We start from the raw sequence: 21,798 nt of genomic DNA, 5'->3' as shown, positions 1-21,798 counted from the left end.
TTGTCGTCTAGCACATGCAGGTCATCTGTTAGCTGACTACTCTGACTGGTCTGTGTGAGAGACTGTGGGTGGCCTGAGGATTTTGTGCGTCACTAAAACATTAGTTGGCCTATTTGGTCTGCAACCTTGCCTTTGTTTCGTTGGTGCAACCCAGAGTGACTGAGGAATCGTCTCCTGCATGGCAGATAAGGTCTTTTTAGAGCTGGGGTCAGGTTGCACTTCGAGTCCTGGTTCTGAGTGTAGGAAGAAGATGAGGGGTGCAGGGTTGAGTTTGTGGGTCTCTCTGGTCCTGTGCTGCTGGGTTCTGGGCTGGGCTGGAGGTGTAGAGGGACAGGACACTGCATGTGTCCAGACACAGGTGAGACAGACTGGACCTGTGGCGCGTGGGAGAATGGAACAAATCGTTCATCCGCTGTAACGTGAGGACCAGGATTGTACAGTAACTGTAAAATGTCCACCCATTTATCCCACCCATTTATCCCATACATCTCTGATTGCAGCTAGTTTGTCTCTCTCACGTCGACCGGGTCTGGTATCACGGTTATCAAAGCGAATTGCCTGAGAAATGATGTGGAATTCTTGCGGAGAAATTGTTGCCCGGAATATTGGCTTTCCATTTTCTTCATCCCACAGGCTGGCCCTTCGCTTCTCCGTTTGACTTGTACACTCCAGCTAATATCAGCAATCCAATGTCCGCCTGCAAGTCAATCTGATCCAGTGGCTTCCAGTTCTCTTGAAACACACGGCTCCCCCCAAGTTGGTCATGTCCAGTACAATCTTCTCTATTGCTCGGGGTAAAAAAGAGCATCATGGACTCGAGTGACAGCAAATCGTGTAGGCCCTGGATCAACTCTGATTACATTGGAAGCTGACAGTCTACCTTGACTTTGTCGTGGTGACGGTGACCATCCAGTATTACCATCTTTAGACTTCTATGTCCTCCCTTCTCTGGATGATGGCTCTGGATGATGGCTGTTGCTCTCTCTCATCTGATGGAGGGGATGGTATGGAAGATATCATCTCGGAATGGAGTCAGTCTGGATCATCGACAGCATTGTCCTCCATCTTTGAAATGTCCTCCGTCTCCGAAACCTCTTCTTCTATTTCACTGTCACAGTCCAGAATTTGTGATAAGGCTGCATGGACTGAATATCTTTCGGAGCTCATTTTTGACCGCCTGTGTCAGAGACCAGCTGCTCTCGCACTGAGAAGGAGAAGCTTGGGGAAAGCTCCTATTCACCCAAACAGAATTATAAAATTGCAACCAGAACCAGTCAAAACAAAATGCATCAAATACACTTGTTTATTTTGGATTTATCTATACACATGAAAGCCTCCTGGTCAAAATGACCTCCGACATCATGTTTTTATACACAATCTAGACAGACATTCCACAACACATCAGTGTGTCCACATTTTAAAGTGAAGGTTCATGACCCTAAATGAGGAAAAGTCATTTAATTTCATGGCGAAAAAGAGGTTAACTGGTATTTTAGACGACTCAAAAAGTGGAAATGGGTCAAATTGACCCGCAACATAATAGCAAGGCTAGATACCTCAGAGTAGGCTTGCCTGAGTAAATAATACCGTTAGCATGCCTTTGACTCCCTCATCTGCACAGAAAGACTGCCCTATTCTCTGATCAATGTGTGTGCGTCACAAAAATATATCAGAATAAATGTAAAACCATCATGAGACATTAATAGAAGAGCACCAAAGAAGTATTATTCTTTTAATATAAAAAGTGCTACAAAAAATGCAGTTACAATATTGTCTTTCAGCACGAGACGGAATTAAATTGTTTTTTTATTTCCCACAATTTGAATAATGCCTTTTAGCTATGATTGTGTATTTACAAACTGTAATGTGTTACTTTAGCAATTCAATTTAGTAATCATCAAACTTGTAATCAAAGATGTAGTCCTGTGTGGGCTCTGACTCCTGGATTTCCGTGAGGATCTCGGCCTGCGTGGGCTCTGTGTACGAACTCTCCACAGGGAACCACGAGTCATACCAGGAAGTAGTGCTCTCGGTCACCAGCTCCGCCGTCGTGGTGGGGGCCGGTGTGGTGGTCGTGGTGGCAACGGTCGTGGTGGTGGAGAGGTTGGCCCTGAGTCTCCGCAGGCGCAGCTGGCGCAGGCGCATCAGCCGTAAGCGGCGGAGGTTCTTAGCATTCTGTGAGTCGGCTGCCCTGCCACCGGTGTCCGTCGTTGTGGTGTTCATGCTGCCAACGGCTCCACCACTGATGTCACTTCCTGCCTGGGGTGGTGCCTTGGTGACAAGCCGTATTGGCCTCTTGCCGTGGAGGTCCATGATCTGCTTGATGCGATCCCAGTTGGACTTGGCCAGGGTGAAGCTGCAGGGGGTGGCCCCGGAGTCGTAGCCCACCATGCACAGCCGGGTCTGGGGAGTGTGGCCTTCGGCGCGGGCCATCACACGGTACTCCCCGGGGTTCAACAACCGCCAGTAGTCTCCGGCTGCAGCTACGGAGGGGTGAGAAAAGGAAAGACCAGAAAGAGAGGATCAGAAATGTCATATCATTTTGGAAGGAACTACCATGTACATTTGTCTTTGGTCTTCCTCTGCGATATGCTGTGTGTGTGTAGATGCAGGTTTACCAGTCTTGACATCGTGCTTGATACCTTCCACAGAGATGGTGGCGTTGGCCAGAGGATTGCCCTCCATGTCCCTTACTATACCCTTTATCCCACGATGCACCTGGCACAGGAAACAGAACCTCTATCAGGGCTCAACGCTCAGATGACATCACTGGGCGCAATTCAATCAAGTACAGCATTTACTCAGTGGCATATAAGGGAAAGGGGGATTCCTGGTCAGTTGTACAACTAGATGACTTCAACTGAAATGTATCTTCCGCATTTAAACCAACCCATCTGAATTAAAGGTGCGGGGCGCTGCCCTAATCAACATCCACGTCTTCAGCACCAGTGGGTTACTGCCTTGCGCAGGGGCAAAACAACACCTTTTTACCTTGTCTTTTTACCTTGTCAGCTCAGGGATTTGATCCAGCAACCTTTCGGTTATTGGCCCAACACTCGTAACCACTAGGCCACCTGCCACCCTTACTTTCTTGGGGACCTGAATATTGACTGGTTTTCATCAAGCTGTCTTCTCAAGTGGAAGCTTCTTACTGTAACCAGTGCCTGTAATCTGGTTCAGGTTATTAATCAACCTACCAGGGTGTTTACAAAAACTGCAGGAACCAGATCACCCACATGTATCAATCACATTTTTACTAATGCTGTAGAACTTTGTTCTAAAGCTGTTTCCGTACCCATTGGATGCAGTGATCACAATATAGTGGCTACATCCAGGAATGCCAAAGTTCCAACAGCTGGGCCTAAAATTTGTGTATAAGAGATGATACAAAAGATTTAGCTGTGACTCATGTGGATGATGTTAAACATATTTGTTGGTCTGATGTGATTAATGAGGAGCATCCAGATGCTGCACTTGATGAATTTATGAAATTGCTTCTTCCAATTATTGATATACATGCACCTGTTAAGAAACTGATTGTTAGAACTGTTAAGACTCCATGGATTGTTGAGGAATTGAACAACTGTATGGTTGAAAGATGTGCAAAAGGAGTGGCTAATAAGTCTGTCTGGCTTACTGCATATTGAGAAATGATGTGACTCAACTCAACAAAAAGAAGAAAGTGTATTATGAAGCCAAGATCAACGATATAAAGAACGATGGGAAAAAAAACTTTGGAGTACTTTAAATGACATGATGGGCAGAAAGACAAACTCAACTCAATTTGAATGATTATTTAATTGGCAAAGTGGGCAAACTTAGGCAGGAAATGCCCACGACAAACGGTGAGCAATTATATTTATGCATAAAAAACTAATGAAAGAAAAGCAGTGCAAGTTTGAATTTTGTAAAGTTAGTGCGGGAAAGGTAGAAAAATAGTTATTTATCAATAATGATTGGCATTGACAACTTAGATGAAAAGCTACTGAGGATGCTGGCTGACTCTATAGCCACTCCTATCTGTCATATTTTGAATCTGAGCCTAAAGGAAAGTCTTTGTCCTCGGGCCTTGGGGGAAGCCAAAGTAATTCTGCTACCCAAGAGTGGTAAAGCGGCCTTTACTAGTTCTAACAGCAGACCTATCAGCTTGCTGCCAGCTCTTAGCAAACTTGGAAGAAATTGTGTTTGAACAAATACAATGCTATTTCTCTGTAAACAAATTAACAACAGACTTTCAGCATGCTTATGGAGATGGGCACTCAACATGTACTGCACTGACACAAATGAGTGATGATTGGTTGAAAGAAATTGATAATAAGAAGATTGTGTGCTCAGTTTGAACTGTTTTGCGATGATCGGGGCGATGGGTAGGTATTTGACAACCTTTTCTTTCCTCCCTCTTTCCAGGGATCCCGTGTTTCGCTCGTACCTCACTGTGACGTCTATACTGTTAGACTTCAGTGCAGCCTTTGATATTATTGACGATAACCTGTTGTTGAAAAAACTTAAGTGCTATAGCTTTTCAACCTCTGCCACCATATCGTGGATATCAGAGCTATCTATCTAATAGAGCTCAAAGGATTTTCTTTAATTGGAAGCGTCTGTCAAACATGTAAAGTGTGGGATACCGCAGGGCAGCTCTCTAGGCCCTCTACTCTTTTCTATTTTGACCAATGACCTGCCACTGGCATTAAACAAAGCATGTGTGTCTGTGTATGCTGATGATTCAACCATATATTCATCAGCAACCACAGCTAATGAATTCACTGAAACCCTTAACAAAAAGTTGCAGTCTGTTTTGGAATGGGTGGCCAGTAATAAACTGGTCCTGAACATCTCTAAAACTAAGAGCATTGTATTAGGTACAAAATATTTTAAGTGCTAGACCTCAGCTGAATCTGGTAATGAATGGTGTGGCTGTTGAACAAGTTGAAGAGACTGAATTACTTGGCATTATCTTAGATTGTAAACTGTCATGGTCAAAACATATAGATTCAATGGTTGCAAAGATGGGGAGAGGTCTGTCCGTAATAAAGAGATGCTCTGCTTTTCTGACACCACACTCCAAAAAGCAAGTTCTGCAGGCTCTAGTTTTGTCTATCCTTGATTATTGTCCAGTCGTGTGGTCCAGTGCTGCAAGGAAAGACCTAGTTAAGCTGCAGCTGGCCCAGAACAGAGCGGCACGTTTTGCTCTTAATTGTAATCAGAGGGCTGATATAAATACACTGCATGCCAGTCTCTCCAGGCTAAGAATTGAGGAGAGACTGACTGCATCACTTCTTTTATAAGAAACAATGTGTTGAAAATCCCAAATGGTTTGCATAGTCAACTTACACACAGCTCTGACACACACACACACTTATCCCACCAGACATGCCACCAGGGGTCTTTTCACAGTCCCCAAATCCAGAACGAATTCAAGAAATGTACAGTATTATATAGAGACCTTATTGCATGGAACTTTCTTCCATCTCATATGGCTCAAATAAACAGCAAACCTGGTTTCAAAAAACAGAAAAAGTAACACCTCGCAGCACAACGCCTCTCCCCTATTTGACCTAGATAGTTTGTGTGTATGCATTGATATGTAGGCTACGTGTGCCTTTTAAAAATGTATGTAGTTCTGTTCTTGTCTAATGAGGTTCTGTATTATGTTTCATGTTTTGTGTGGACCCCAGGAAGAGTAGCTGCTGCTGTTGCAACAGCTAATGGGGATCCTAATAAAATACCAAATGTTTATAAAATAACAAAGTAACAAAAGGCACAGTAAAATGCATTCAAAAAACAGATAATATTAAATTAATGTCGTCTTGGTAGTGTGTATTCTGACCTGTTCTATGAAGGACAGTAGTGCCTCTCGGTTGTTCTCCCACTCCAAAGGCAGCTCACTCTCGTGCGGAAACTTGTCACAGCCCAAGAAGACGGACAGCTCAAAGCAGTTAGTGTGCAGGTAGCTGAAGTCATTCATACCTGGGGGTTTAAATCATGAGGGAAGTATAAAACATGAGATGGAGTTTCTTAACACTGTCTGCTTCTCTCTATCTCTCTTTAACCTGATTCTTCATACTTATTTCTTCCTCTCTCTCTGTCACACCCTGATCTGTTTCACCCGTCTTTGTGCTTGTCTCCACCCACCTCCAGGTGTGGCACATCTTCCCCATTATCCCCAGTGTATTTATACCTGTGTTCTCTGTTACCAGTTCGTTTTGTTTTGTCAAGCATACCAGCGTTTTCCCCGTGCTCCTGTCTTGCTCTAGTTCCCGTTCTCCCGGTTTTGACCATTCTGCCTGCCCTGAGCCTACCTGCTGTTCTGTACCTTTTGGACTCTGCTCTGGATTTACTGACCTCTGTCTGCCCTTGATCTGTCATTTGCCTGCCCCACTGTTTTTGTAATAAACTTTTGTTACCTCGAAACTGACTGCATCTGGGTCTTTTCCTGAGCCTTGATACTCTCTCTCCTTTTTTTCTCCCTATCTCTCTCCCGTGCCCTTCCTTCAGACTCCTCTCTTCTCTCGCCTCTCCTCCACTCTTCACGTCTTTCCCCGTCCCCATTGACACTCACTCCCCACCACAGGCTTCCAGCTGGCCCTGTTGATGATGCCCTGTCCCCCAGAGATGTCGTCGGTGTGGCAGGAGCCCCGCTGGGTCTCTGTCATGGTCAAGTGGCTGTGGGCATACGACATGGCCAGCCAGCGGAACATGGTGTCGTCTGCCGTCTCCCGTAGCGCGTCCCCGTTCTGACGCTGCATCCGGGCCCACGTCTCCTCGTTCATCTCATGGTCCATACCGGGCCGAGACCCACGCCGAGACCCCAACGTCTGTTGAAAGACACAGGAATCAGATTATGTTAATGTAATAGAAGATAGCAGGGCTGGAAATGGCATCCTATACTATTGGATCCCTGTGCAGATATAAATCTATGGGTACGTCTGAAATTCCCGAGATAAAGATTCCCGATATAGGATACTACTTTTCCTGCTTTGTCTTATTTCAGTCACAACCGAAACCCACCCCTGCAGCCCTTGGAGGCCGCTGCATATCAAACGGGTATGCCACTACTTTTTCTCCCCCCTGCAAATTGGCTCCCAACACAAATGGGGTCCGCTCCATCCAGTTAATGATAGCTTTGGTCTCCAGGGCAACCTACAAAAAGAGAGAGAGAGAAAATAGAGATGTCACCCCAGAAATTCAAACTAGTATAATTGGAAATTGTGAGAGAGAGAGAGAGAGAGAGTGAGACAAAGCGAGAGAGAAAATAGAGACTAGTATAATTGGAAATTGTGAGAGAGAGAGAGAGAAAGAGTGAGACAAAGCGAGAGAGAAAATAGAGACTAGTATAATTGGAAATTGTGTGAGAGAGAGAGAGAAAGAGTGAGACAAAGCGAGAGAGAAAATAGAGACTAGTATAATTGGAAATTGTGAGAGAGAGAGAGAGAGAAAGAGTGAGACAAAGCGAGAGAGAAAATAGAGACTAGTATAATTGGAAATTGTGAGAGAGAGAGAGAGAAAGAGTGAGACAAAGCGAGAGAGAAAATAGAGACTAGTGTAATTGGAAATTGTGAGAGAGAGAGAGAGAGAAAGAGTGAGACAAAGCGAGAGAGAAAATAGAGACTAGTATAATTGGAAATTGGACAGTAGAAAATCAATAACAGAAACAACAACGTCTCGAGCCCAAACACTCACAGAGCCATTGAGGAAGTTCTCTGGGAGTGGGATGTGGTGATTGGGTACAATGCGTGGGACCCAGCCCCTGTCCTCTGCCCCCCACAGAACACTGTTGAGGTCCGGGAAGTTCTGGAAGATATCGTATCCCTCCTCCGTCCAGTGTCCCAGACCCCAATTCCCCATCTCAGAGCCCTGGAGACGAGAGAGGAGAGGTGAGAAAATGTAATCTCTATTGGAGAGATTATTGCAAATACACTTCTTAGAGCAGGCAGATTGGGACCTGTGGGGAGAGAAATAGGATATGGGAAGAACAACATAATGTTACATTGGTTCCCGTTTCATCAATTAAAACATATATATCCCTTGTTGGAGCATCTTTCTGGAATGAGCCCAGGTCCCTCACCATCTCGTAAGCCAGTTCGTAGGCGTCTGGGTTGAGTGAGGGAACCAGGTGTATTCTCACACCCTCCACCAGGCGGCGCACTCGGGGGTTGTCGTCATTGTACTCCTTACACATGAATTGCATCAGCAAGAGGAGCAGCTCCCGCCCCAGCGCCTCGTTGCCATGGAGACCCGCCGTGTAGCGAAACTCCGGCTCACCTGTTGAGTAAGATGTCTTTATGTGACAGTGTTTTGTGATCACTTAGTATGTGTGCGAGGTCCGTTGCTGTATGGCTCACCAATTACACACACACACACACACACACACACACACACACACACACACACACCTGTCTGGTGTTCCCCGGGGTTGTCAGAGATCTCCATGGCGTACATCTTCAGGCCAGCAGAACTCTTCCCAATGTTATAGATCCTTGTGATGTTAGGACACTCCTCATTTATCACCTTCATCATCTGGGATGGAGAGAGGGAGGCAGGAGAGAGAAGGGAGGTGGGTGAGAGGAAGGGAGATATGGGAAGATGGAGGGAGAGAGGAGAGTGATGTGTTAGGTGGGGGGGGCGGAGGGGGAGATGGAGCAGGAGGAGAGAGTGGGAGAGGAGGATAGAGAGAGAGGGATGAGGGAGAGATGAAAGAGGGACAGTGGCTATCTCACCTGACATACCCACCTGTGCCCCACTCTCCTTTTAGACTCACCTGTCTCATGTCCTTATAGTTGTGGTGTCTGTAGTCCAGGTCGTCTGTGGGGTGGACCTCATTCTCACTGCGGAAGCTGCCTGCGGGGAGTGAAGGGAGGAACAACATTGGAAGCATGTGGTGGAATTCAAATGGGAGAGTAACGGGGATGTTTGTGGGCGTGATTATGATCCTTTTATAGGTTATGAGGTGATGGAGTTAGGGACGTGATGAGGTTCTGGAGTTTTTGGAGGGGATGTTTTCACTGAGGTGATGGGGTTATGCATTGTATTGTACTCACTTGGCAGTTGGCAGGCCATGACCTCAGCTCTGAGACACAAGCTACCGTTCCAGCTCTGGGGAAGGATACGGATGTAACGTGCCACAATTGGCCAATCAAACTGCACCATCACTGGCGTGTCCCTATCCACATTGCCATAGAACAACTGGAGGGATGGAGAGGGGAAAGATTAGAGAGGAGGAAAGTTGAGATAATAAATTGGCAGCTGCACTGACCAATCTTAAGAGGTCACTCACCCACTCCGCATAGCCATCGTGGAGCACCGTCCAATCACGACTGTCGTTACTGAAGGACACGTGGAACGTGGACACAAAATCTTCTCTGAAATACAGGAAGAGAGAGAGAGAGAAAGAGACTTTATAAGTCATACGAATAGCCAACATTGTGTAATCTTTAACATTTAAAGTGCCAGTTGATTCCACAGGAAATATTCAATTTCCTATAACTTTTTCCCTATAATCATTTTTGCAGCATTCTGCTTATCTAATGGATTAAAAAAACATTGATGTGAATGGTGTTTGGTTTGTATTCATTTCATGTGTTGTTCATTTCAAATCAATTGTGCAGGCTAATGGGGATTCCAACTGGCACTGGCTGTGTGAACAGTGCAGTGACCCCAGGGCTGTGACCCCGGACAGCAGGACTTACACTGTGTCTGAATTTCTGCCCTGTACAATGACTCCAGTGAACTCCACCTCTCTGCGAGCGTCCACCTCAAACCAGTGGTTATTCTCCTCTGGCTCTGCGCACCACGCACCCCCGTACACACCGTCGTCATCACCGGAACTCTGGGGAGACAAGATTATCCCCTCAACTGGTCAATCATGCAGCATCCTCTTAAGATCTGAGGAAATAGTTGGAAGGAAAAGCTCCCTAGGTAGGAATGAACCTTGAGAGGAACCTGTCTCTAGAGGGGGAGCCCATTTTCCAGTACTATGGTGGCAAGATGGTCCCGACAGACATGGCAGCTCTGCTTCTAGCTCCTAAGCAAATTTGCAATACTTAGTATTTTGTGTTATTTCTTACATTTTTAGCCCAGAGCGTTTTTTTTTGTGTTTTTGCATACAGCCAGAAATAACTTTTGGATATCAGAGCGATGGTAACTCATCAGCATTACGACCAGGAATATGACTTTACCAAATTGGATTCTTTGTTCGTACCCCCCAGGGCAATTGAACTTATCCCAGAGGCTGCTCCAAGACGCCGCCAGCAGAGAACAAGTATTCGGAGTGGACTTCTAGTCCGACTCAGGAAGCGTGCACACCATCCACCACTTCCAAATATATTACTTGCTAATGTTCAGTCTCTGGAAAATAAAGTAAACGAGCTCAGGGCGAGGATCTCCTTCCAGAGAGACATCAGGGACTGTAAACATACTCTCTTTCACGGAATCATGGCTCTCTCGGAATATACTGTTCCCGTTCATACAGCCTGCTGGGTTCTCAGTACATCGTACAGACAGGAATAAAGAACTCTTCGGGAAGAACAAGGGCGGTGCTGTATGTTTCATGATTATTTTAACTACTCATGGTGTGATTGTGATAACATACAGAAACTCAAGTCCTTTTGTTCACCCGACCTAGAATACCTCACAATCAAATGCAGACCGTATTACCTCCCAAGAGAATTCTCTTTGGTCATAGTCACTGCCGTGTATATTCCCCTCCAGCCGATACCACGACAGCCCTCAAGGACCTACACTGGACATAATGCAAACTGGAAACCACATATCCTGAGGCCGCATTTATTGTAGCTGGGGATTTTAACAAAGAACATTTTAGGAAAACACTACCAAAGTTCTATCAACACTTTTGCTGTAGTACTCGCTCTGGTAAAACACTCCCCCTTTCGAAATGCCTACAAGGCCCTCCCCCGCCCTCCCTTCAGCAAATCAGATCCGAACTCCATTTTACTCCTTCCTTCCTATAGGCAGAAACTCAAATAGGAAGTACCCATGCTAAGGTCTATTCAGCGCTGGTCTGACCAATCAGAATCCATGCTTCAAGATTGTTTTGATCACGCGGACTGGGATATGTTCCGGGTAGCCTTTGAGAATAACATTGACGTATACATGGACACGGTGACTGAGTTCATCAGGAAGTCTATAGGGGATGTTGTTCCCACTGTGACTATTAAAATCTACCCAAAGCAGAAAACATGGATAGATGGCAGCATTTGCGCAAAACTGAAAGCATGAACCATCACATTAAACAATGGCAACGTGACTGATAATATGGTTGAATACAAACATTGTAATTCTTCCCTCCGTAAGGCAATCAAACAGGCAAAACGTCAGTACAGAGACAAAGCGGAGTCACATTTAAATGGCTCAGACAGGATACGTATGGGAGGGTCTACAGACAACCACAGACTACAAAGGGAAAACCAGCCACGTCGCAGACACCGTCTTGCTCTCAGACAAGCTAAACACCCCTTTCACCCGCTTTGAGGATAGCACAGTGCCACCGACACAGCCTGCACCCAAGGACTGTGGGCTCTCGATCTCCGTGACCGATGTGAGTAAGACATTTAAGCGTGTTAACCCTCGTAAGGCTGCCGGCCGAGGGCAGATCAACTGGCTGGAGTGTTTAAGGATATATTCAATCTCCCCCTATCCCAGTCTGCTGTCCACACATGATTCAAGATGGCCACCATTGTTCCTGTACCCAAGAAAGCAAAGGTCACTGAACGAAATGACTACACTCACTTCTGTCATCATGAAGTGCTTTGAGAGGCTAGTTAATGATCATACAATTTCTACCTTACATGACACCCTAGACCCACTTCAATTCGACACAATAGATCCACAGACAATGCAATCGCCATCACACTGCTCTATCCCATTTGGGCAACAGGAATACCTGCGGAAGAATGCTGTTCATTGACTATAGCGCAGCCTTCAACACCACAGTACCCTCCAAGCTCATCATTAAGCTCAGGGCCCTGGGTCTGCACCCTGCCTTGTGCAACTGGGTCCAGGACTTCCTGACGGACCACCCCCAGGTAGTGAAGGTAGGAAACAACACCTCCACTTTGCTGATCCTCATCACAGGGGCCCCACAAGGGTGCGTGCTCAGCCCCCTCCTGTACTCCCTGTTCACCCATGACTGCTTGGCCACGCACGCCTCCAACTCAATCATCAGGTTTGTAGAATACACAACAGCAGTAGGACTGATTACCCAACAATGGAAACAGCAGAGGGAGCAAGCCCCTATCCACATCGATGGGACCGAAGTGGAGAAGGTGGAAAGCTTCAAGTTCCTCCGCGTACACATCACTGACAATCTGAAATGGACTACCCACACAGACAGTGTGGTGAAGAAAGCGCAAAAGCGCATCTTTAACGGCAGGAGGCTAAAGAAATTTGGCTTGGCCTGTAAGACCCTCACAAACTTTTACTGATACACAATTGTGAGCATCCTGTTGGGCTGTATCACCGCCTGGCACGGCAACTGCACCACCCACAACCACTGGGATCTCCAGAGGGTGATGCGGCACATCACCGGGGGCACACTGCCTGACCCCCAGGACACCTACAGCACAGGAAGACCAAAAATATCATCAAGGACATCAACCACCCGAGCCACAGCCTGTTCACCCCGCTATTATCTTTAAGGCAACTGAAAAACAGCTTCTATCTCAAGGCCATCCGACAGTTAAATAGCCATCACTCGCCGGCTACCACCCGGTTACTCAACCCTGCATCTTCGAGGCTGCTATACATAGACACGGCCACTTTAATAATGGAACACTAGTCACTTTAATCATGTTTACATTACTGCTTTATTAATCTCATATGTATTTACTGTATTCTATTCTACTGTATTTTAGTCAATGCCACTCCGACATTGCTCAATCTAACGTTTATATATTTATTAATTCCATTATTTTACTTTTAGATTTGTGTGTATTGGTATGAATTGTTAGATACTTCTGCACTGTTGGAGCTAGGAACACAGGCATTTTGCTACACCTGCAATAACATCTGCTAAACACGTGTATGTGACCAATAACATTTTATTTTATTTGGTGTCCAGTATGTAGTATTCTAAGTATATCTGCAGTACTATGGTGTGTATGTTATGTAGTATATTGTTATACAATACAGTGTGTACCTGCATGTGGAGCCTGCCCCTCTAAGCAGAGAAACCGTGGTGAGACTGAGACAAGGCAATACTATGGTGTAGTACTGTGTATCTCTATACTATAGTGTACTCTGTGTACCTGCATGTTGAGCCTGCCTCTCTGAGCTGAGAAGCCATGGTGAGACTGAGACGAGGCCAGCAGCTGGTCATCATCAACACGATGGGACTCCAGGCCTAGAGGAGGGCATTCTGGGAAAACAAAACAAAACAACTGAAAACTAATGGGACACACACCAAAACAGTTCAGTCAGCCATGCTAAATGTTTTGGTCTGTAGTCGTCAAGAGCAACAGGCTAAAAACACAGTCCAATACTGACCACATCTTACACAAACACAAACACGCACACTCACCCACAACCACACACAATGCTTTTTTAAAATTCTGAAAAGGCTATAAGGGAATGGTTGTTTTCAAGTGCTGCAAAACGTTTTTTGCTTTCTCATAGCATTCTTTTTCCTTTTTATGAGGTCTCGGAGGCCATAACACGAGTCTCAAATCTGGTACTTGGAAGAGAAGATGACGGTGAGATAAAGAGAGAACAGGCTAGTCGTCTCCTAGTCTGACTGTACAGTAAACATCTATTTTTGGCCGGACCAGAAGGATGATTGGGGAGAAAACAAGTTTATTACAGGAAACAGAAGAAAACAGGGCAGCATTCCAACAGTATCTAACTGCGACAGATAAACACTCACATATCAAAGACTGAGACATTTACTGTAGGGAAGGTTTGGGGGTATAGGGTTAGGGGTTCAAGTAAAGTTGAAGCTGATCATTGGTGAATATGATTATGAAAACCGGTATTGAGGTGATTTTCTTACTCTTGGACTCGGCGTGTAACGGGATCTGCCTCAGCCTCTCCTCCTCTTCCTCTTCCCACATCTTCCTCAGCCGTTCCACTGTGGTGTAAGACACAGCCATTACTCTCCAGCTCAGCAAGCATCAAATACTGTCCTCTCATATGTGCTGCCGGTATAGCACTGCGCAGTTACTGCCATTCCATTACCCTCCAATAACCCTCCGTGCATATTCTCATAAACAGATGGCTCAGTTTACTCTATGAAACTATCCTGATAGGCCTACACCGAGTGGTGAATTTAACTCCACTTTACATCATCAAATGTACACTTGAAATCTCTCCGCCTGCTCTGCACACACTCAAAATGAACCCCAACCACCCTCCTACCCTCCCTCCCTTCTTCCCTCTCTTCATCCCTCCCCCCCTTGTCTGTCTCACTGATACTGAGGCCCAGGGCGCCAACACGTGACAGCAGCTGTTTTGATAAACCCTGTTCTTTTCCTTATCGCTCTCCCTTCCTCTCCCCCTTTCTCTCTTTCTCAATCCACCCCATTCTCTCTCCAACAGCCACATGGCGATTGACTCTTCTCTCCTTCCACTCCCCGATATTGACACTGTCGCAATCCACAGGATATAACATACCGTGTCCCATAAACAGCCCAGGTCGCCTAAGTGAGGAATTAACACATAAGGGTGTCCTAAAAGGGACAGAGCTACAGGGTTCTTCCTGGCAGAAAGATTCAGACCTTTCTCCTCCTTCTCCTTGCGAGCTTTCTCTGCCTCCTCCTCTAGCTTCTTAGCTGCCACTGTGGAGAGAGCAGAGGTTGGACGTTACAGAGGGGAGTGCTCTTCCAGAGCATGATAAATAACCAGACAGGCAGGTGGTGTACCTACAATCTGCATAATCATACTCTTCATACCAGGGCATGGGCGGTACGGTGGTTTCCTCTGAAAGAAAAATACATTTATTTGTGTGCGTGTTAAATAGATGCAAAATAAACGATTGAAACTAGTACTGTAATTTGTTACGTGACGGGATTGGCTGTTACCTGGTACATACATAATGACCTCAGTGGTGGTCCTCTCTCTGTCAGCTGTAAACAGACGTTTAGATGTCTTAGAGGGCTGAACAACAACAGTTTTATCTACATGAAAGTGTTTCCTCTCAACTGTCACGAACATTAGGCTTTGACAATATTAGTGTCTTGCTTTTTTTTGCAATTTCTCATAGATGACGTATGATCATAATCTCTGCCAAGCTGAACTCATGCGTCAAAACAGAGAAGATTGGATTGAAAGTGACTGTTGAGTCATGTCAGACGCACGCTTGGCATCCCAGTAATCTTGGTCATGCTCTGTCAGGGTCTTGGATCCAGCAGAGGGTGGTGTGGGCCCCGAGGGTCTCCTGTCTACTGGGCAGAAACAACACACACACAAACCCCAACGCAGAGTCAACAGAGAACTATTGGCTACAACACCTGCACATTGCAAATGAATGAGATTACACTGAAACGTTACATGAACGTGACCTGCCGTTTTCAAAGGTCTCGAGTGAAAAGAACCAGCTCATAGCACAGAGATAAGCTGATTTCTCATGTGTGATCCCATTGTCTGATATCAAACCATCTCTTACCCTGGCCTGGCTCTTGGGGCTCCTTGGGAGTCACAGGTGGAATCACTGCAGAGACAGTTCTGTTAAGTCACCAACCGTTCTACTCAGTCACAAACCAACGCACTGCATTAAAAGACTATATTGTCTACTGAAACCTACAGCCCACTAAAAGACTAACGTAATATTGTAAAGCATTTTGGGGTCCTTAGAAAAGCCCTGTATATATCAAATATACATCTGTCACATTATTATTAAAGCCTCTGTATAAGTACATCTATCCCAGCCCAGCTCAATCAGCAGTTTCTCCTCCTCTTCCTCCAGAGTGGGTCTTTTGGCCACTGGCTCCACCACCTCGTCCTTCCTTCCAGTCGTCTTGGAGTCCTTCGTAGCTTTGGGCTTGGTGACCTTGAGTGCCTTGGTGGCTTTAGGTGCCTTGGTAGCCTTGGGCTTCTTGGGTGCCTTGGTGGCTTTAGGTGCCTTGGTAGCCTTGGGCTTCTTGGGTGCCTTGGTGGCTTTCGGTGCCTTGGGGGCTTTCTGCTTCTTGGCTTTGGCCTCCCTCTCTGCAGCTTTCTTTGCCCTGGCTGAAGAGAGATAGAGAAAGATAGAGAGATAGAGAGAGAGGAGAGAGAGAGATAGATAGATATAGAGAGAGATAGAGAGAGAGATAGAGAGAGATAGATAGAGAGAGAGAGAGATAGAGAGAGAGAGAGAGAGATAGAGAGAGAGAGAGAGAGAGAGAGAGAGAGAGAGAGAGAGAGAGAGAGAGAGAGAGAGAGAGAGAGAGAGAGAGAGAGAGAGAGAGAGAGAGAGATAGATAGATAGATAGATAGATAGATAGATAGAGAGATAGATAGAGAGAGAGAGAGAGAGAGAGAGAGAGAGAGAGAGAGAGAGAGAGAGAGAGAGAAATGGATGGAGAGAGAGAGAGAGAGAGAGAGGGAGAGAGAGAGAGAAATGGAGAGAGAGAGAGAGAGAGTGTGAGAAAAAGCATTTAATAAAAAATGACCACCACCATTACTACACCCTAGCTCCATCCAGACAATTAGAGAAAGAGACTAAAAGGTTGGAACAGAAGACGGGACCACTAACTACAGCGAGAGAGAGAGAGAGAGAGAGAGAGAGAGAGAGAGAGAGAGAGAGAGAGAGAGAGAGAGAGAGAGAGAGAGGGAGAGAGAAATCTCTCCACAGATATATCCATTTGCCCTCTCTTTCCCTCTCCTCTCTTACCTATTTCCTGAAAGACAGGCCTGAACACATTCTCCCTCTCCCACAGGGTTCAAGGGTTCAGCAATGATGCTGAGCCCTTGTAGGGACAGACAGGGTCAGCCAGGTCACTGCTTTGTTTTGGTTTGCAGGCCAGGCAGCCAGCTGGCCAAGCTCAAACCCACCGCGTTGACGGTCCTTCAACTCTCTGAGTGTCGACAGCTGTCCAACGGTTCCTGGTTGGTTCGATGTGGCTTGTGGATAATGCTTCATTAACGGTGTAATCATTTACACTTCAGTCCCGGCACCAAGCAAGAAGTTGAGTTGTAGAGCTACAGTGCTCACCCAGGAAAGTATTGTGGAATACTACTATTTCATATAATGATTTAAAAGCAGTTTACTTATGGTTAACAAACTTTTTTTTAAAACTAGTTTGTAATCAAAAGTGTTCAGAGACTTGCCATACTCAGAGACACTGCAGCTGTGGAAAGAGACTAGTCATCCATGCAATTGCCCTCAGACTAGAAGACAGACACAGGACTGTAACAGACAGAGTATTAACATAACTATACCCAGACTAGCAGACAGACACAGGACTGTAATACACAGAGTATTAACATAACTATACCCAGACTAGCAGACAGACACAGGACTGTAATACACAGAGCAGTAGCATAACTATCCCCAGACTAGCAGACAGACACAGGACTGTAATACACAGAGTATTAATATAACTATCCCCAGACTAGCAGACAGACACAGGACTGTAACACACAGAGCAGTAGCATAACTATCCCCAGACTAGCAGACAGACACAGGACTGTAACACACAGAGCAGTAGCATAACTATCCCCAGACTAGCAGACAGACACAGGACTGTAATACACAGAGTATTAATATAACTATCCCCAGACTAGCAGACAGACACAGGACTGTAACACACAGAGCAGTAGCATAACTATCCCCAGACTAGCAGACAGACACAGGACTGTAACACACAGAGCAGTAGCATAACTATCCCCAGACTAGCAGACAGACACAGGACTGTAATACACAGAGTATTAACATAACTATCCCCAGACTAGCAGACAGACACAGGACTGTAATACACAGAGTATTAACATAACTATCCCCAGACTAGCAGACAGACACAGGACTGTAATACACAGAGTATTAACATAACTATCCCCAGACTAGCAGACAGACACAGGACTGTAACACACAGAGTATTAACATAACTATCCCCAGACTAGCAGACAGACACAGGACTGTAATACACAGAGCAGTAACATAACTATCCCCAGACTAGCAGACAGACACAGGACTGTAATACACAGAGTATTAACATAACTATCCCCAGACTAGCAGACAGACACAGGACTGTAATACACAGAGTATTAACATAACTATCCCCAGACTAGCAGACAGACACAGGACTGTAATACACAGAGTATTAACATAACTATACCCAGACTAGCAGACAGACACAGGACTGTAATACACAGAGTATTAACATAACTATCCCCAGACTAGCAGACAGACACAGGACTGTAACACACAGAGTATTAACATAACTATCCCCAGACTAGCAGACAGACACAGGACTGTAATACACAGAGTATTAACATAACTATACCCAGACTAGCAGACAGACACAGGACTGTAATACACAGAGTATTAACATAACTATACCCAGACTAGCAGACAGACACAGGACTGTAATACACAGAGTATTAACATAACTATACCCAGACTAGCAGACAGACACAGGACTGTAATACACAGAGTATTAACATAACTATCCCCAGACTAGCAGACAGACACAGGACTGTAATACACAGAGCAGTAGCATAATTATCCCCAGACTAGCAGACAGACACAGGACTGTAATACACAGAGTATTAACATAACTATCCCCAGACTAGCAGACAGACACAGGACTGTAATACACAGAGTATTAACATAACTATCCCCAGACTAGCAGACAGACACAGGACTGTAATACACAGAGTATTAACATAACTATCCCCAGACTAGCAGACAGACACAGGACTGTAATACACAGAGTATTAACATAACTATCCCCAGACTAGCAGACAGACACAGGACTGTAACACACAGAGTATTAACATAACTATCCCCAGACTAGCAGACGGACACAGGACTGTAACAGACAAAGAAGTGCTTGTTTTCTCCCCGGTAGACTTCAGTAGACCTGCTCCTGCAGCTCTGTTATGGTTCCATGATCACAGCATTACCTAGCTGTCTGAAATGTAAATGTCAACATCCTCACACACACACACAGGCCAGCTAAATACACTGCCCAGGAAACTGTCTGCTCTTTCTCTGTCTACTCACCTTTTCCACTAACATTTTATTGGTAGGTAAGGATTTTCCCCAAGTGCTGTTAACCAATGAATAAGTGAGAACTCAAGCCTGAAGAAGGCTGTCCCCCCCCCCATGAATATACGTTGATATCTTTTTAATTTTTTTTTATTGAAGGTAAAAACAAGGAAGCACTCCTGGATCCCTGTGAGATGTCTTTGGCACTGTGAATCATGCCATTTTATGACAAGTTAAATGCATAAATCAAGCAGTTTTTGTTCATAATTATATCTCCCTGCAGCACAACCAAATGAAAGATCACTCAGTGGTTCCCGGTTCTGCAAACTCAGCCTTTAAAAAAAAAATGTAGCCTAATTCTAACCGCCCGGAATGGATTTGGAAAGAACTAGTAGAGTTGTGGCTTTGCAGTGGAAAATGTAATAGTGCACACATTAAACACCAATTCCATTGTTATAACTGGGCCCAGTGTTTGCCTCTCTCCTTACTGTGAAAATGTTTTTGTATTTTACACAAAAGTAGTCTGGAAATTGATGGCCTGGGTATGCAGAAAGATGTTATAATGTATTCAATCAGACAATGCAATATTTTCTCTCAGATAAATGATGTAAAGTGTGAAACCCAAGATGTGTTGGTTCTGCCACAAAAATGCTGTCAGACCGCTAAATAAGTGTATATGACAGTAACCCTCTCCCTCATCCCTGAATTACTGTAGTGTTAGCAACACATACGCACACAGGCATGCATGCAGACACACACGCAACAACACACTTACTCACAACCTAACCTATTGTAGAAAGCGTGAAAAGACACCTGAGCGGAGTCCCCAGATCCTAACGGAAGTTAGGGGGGCATAAAGAGGAAGGTAAAGAGAGAAGGGTTATAAAAAGAAGGATGATGAAGGGATGGAAAGGAAACCGACTGAACCACCCCTTACCACCCTGCTTCTACCCCTTACCACCCCGCTTCTACCATGAGACAGACCAGATGTGTTTGCCATCTACACATGCAAGCACACACACACACACACACACACACACACACACACACACACACACACACACACACACACACACACACACACACACACACACACACACACACACACACACACACACACACACACACACACACACACACACACACACACACACACACGCACATGCACACTGCTGAACTGGGATGTTTCCCACTGCCTGTGAGAAATTGTGAGTGAGAAATTGTGAGTAATTTTTGACAGTAAGAGGCTCAAGGAACGACTCGGGCTCCCACACATTGTTCAATACTATTATTACATATCTAAACTATAGAGAAACAACCTTATAGAAAAGTGCTACAGCTCCGTTACCCTCCTCTCTCAGAGCCGACAGCATCAGGCGTGTTGGGTTTGGATGAGACACACCACGTTGGTTGGCTCCATGCACACGTGTTTCAGAGAGGAGTGTGTGGGAATCATTCCGCTGGGAGTTCTACAGGACCAGGATCGTCTCTGCCAATGCCTCTGTCTCCACGCATGTTTGTGAACAAGACGCAACAAAGGGGAAAACTGGGCCAAGTCTTTGGTAAGTTTGTTCCCAAGAGGTTGTTAAAGGGATTGCTGGTTGATGGACCACCAGGAAGATACAGTCAAGGAGAAAAAGAGGACAAAAAAAGAAGAAGAAAGAGAAGAAGAAGAAGAAGAAGAAGAAGAAGAAGAAGAAGAACTGAAGGAGCAACCTCTTACCTTCCTCGACCTCCTCTGGAGATTTCTTCTTCTTTGGTTTGCTCTCCTCCACCTCCACGCCAGGGTCATCCATCATAACCTCCTCCCTGTTTTCCTCCACCTCTCTCCCACGTGCCACAGGTCCAGTCTGTCTCACCTGTGTCTGGACACGTGCAGTGTCCTGTCCCTCTACACCTCCAGCCCAGCCCAGAACCCAGCAGCACAGGACCAGAGACACCCACAAACTCAACCCTGCACCCCTCATCTTCTTCCTACACTCAGAACCAGGACTCGCAGTGCAACCTGACCCCAGCTCTAAAAAGGCCTTATCTGCTGTGCAGGATTTCTCAGTCACTCTGGGTTGCACCAACGAAACAAAGGCAAGGTTGCAGACCAAATAGGCCAACTAATGTTTTAGTGACGCACAAAATCCTCAGGCCACCCACAGTCTCTCACACAGACCAGTCAGAGTAGTCAGCTAACAGATGACCTGCATGTGCTAGACGACAACAATAGACCATCCAACAGTCCTCAGGTTTAGAAGACGTCTCAGCCGGAGTCAGTCTGTCTTGAAGAGTCTCTAAGAGCTTGAAGTCTCTAAAAGCCTGGAGACTGAAGAAAATATTGTTGAAATCTTTGGTGTGTAGAACGTTTTGGTTCGTAGAAGGCTGTGGTGAAAACTTTGGTGTGCAGATGTGTATCGAACTTAGTCCTGTTTGGTGGTGTGTCAGAGAGAGGAGAGGAGGATATAGCTGTGGGCTCAGGGTTTTTAAGCAGCCTCCTGGCAGAGACCAAGGAAAGGAACCGCAGATGCATGCAGGAGTCTGGAGTCTCAGAAGCAGCTACACAGCACACCTCCTGGCTCCCGTCTGTCCCTCTCCCTCTCGCTCCTCCGTAGGCATTCTTCTCTTATCCCCTCTCCTCTCCTCTCCCTCTATCCCCCTCTCCCTCTCTT

The 21,798-nt window shown here is 45.6% G+C and overlaps 1 protein-coding gene across 1 annotated transcript; it reads right to left on the bottom strand.

Moving 5' to 3' along the window:
• Nucleotides 1–1,718: 1,718 nt before the first annotated feature.
• Nucleotides 1,719–21,765, bottom strand: LOC118385412 (inactive carboxypeptidase-like protein X2). The gene is made up of 21 exons (XM_035772536.2): nt 20,865–21,765; nt 15,868–16,176; nt 15,617–15,661; nt 15,309–15,392; nt 15,033–15,077; nt 14,878–14,931; nt 14,730–14,789; nt 14,006–14,083; nt 13,266–13,375; nt 9,690–9,829; nt 9,278–9,362; nt 9,042–9,186; nt 8,762–8,841; nt 8,397–8,520; nt 8,069–8,265; nt 7,684–7,857; nt 7,012–7,143; nt 6,563–6,818; nt 5,831–5,970; nt 2,619–2,718; nt 1,719–2,483 (listed from the first exon to the last, which is right to left on the bottom strand). Exons 1-21 carry the CDS (start codon nt 21,106–21,108, stop codon nt 1,888–1,890), a joined length of 3,198 nt encoding a protein of 1,065 aa, XP_035628429.1. The 5' UTR covers nt 21,109–21,765; the 3' UTR covers nt 1,719–1,887.
• Between the last annotated feature and the right edge of the window lie 33 nt (nt 21,766–21,798).

The sequence above is a fragment of the Oncorhynchus keta genome, chromosome 6 (genome assembly GCF_023373465.1).
Source record: "Oncorhynchus keta strain PuntledgeMale-10-30-2019 chromosome 6, Oket_V2, whole genome shotgun sequence".
Taxonomy (NCBI): Eukaryota; Metazoa; Chordata; class Actinopteri; order Salmoniformes; family Salmonidae; genus Oncorhynchus; species Oncorhynchus keta.
This window is presented reverse-complemented; position numbering and strand designations above follow the sequence as displayed.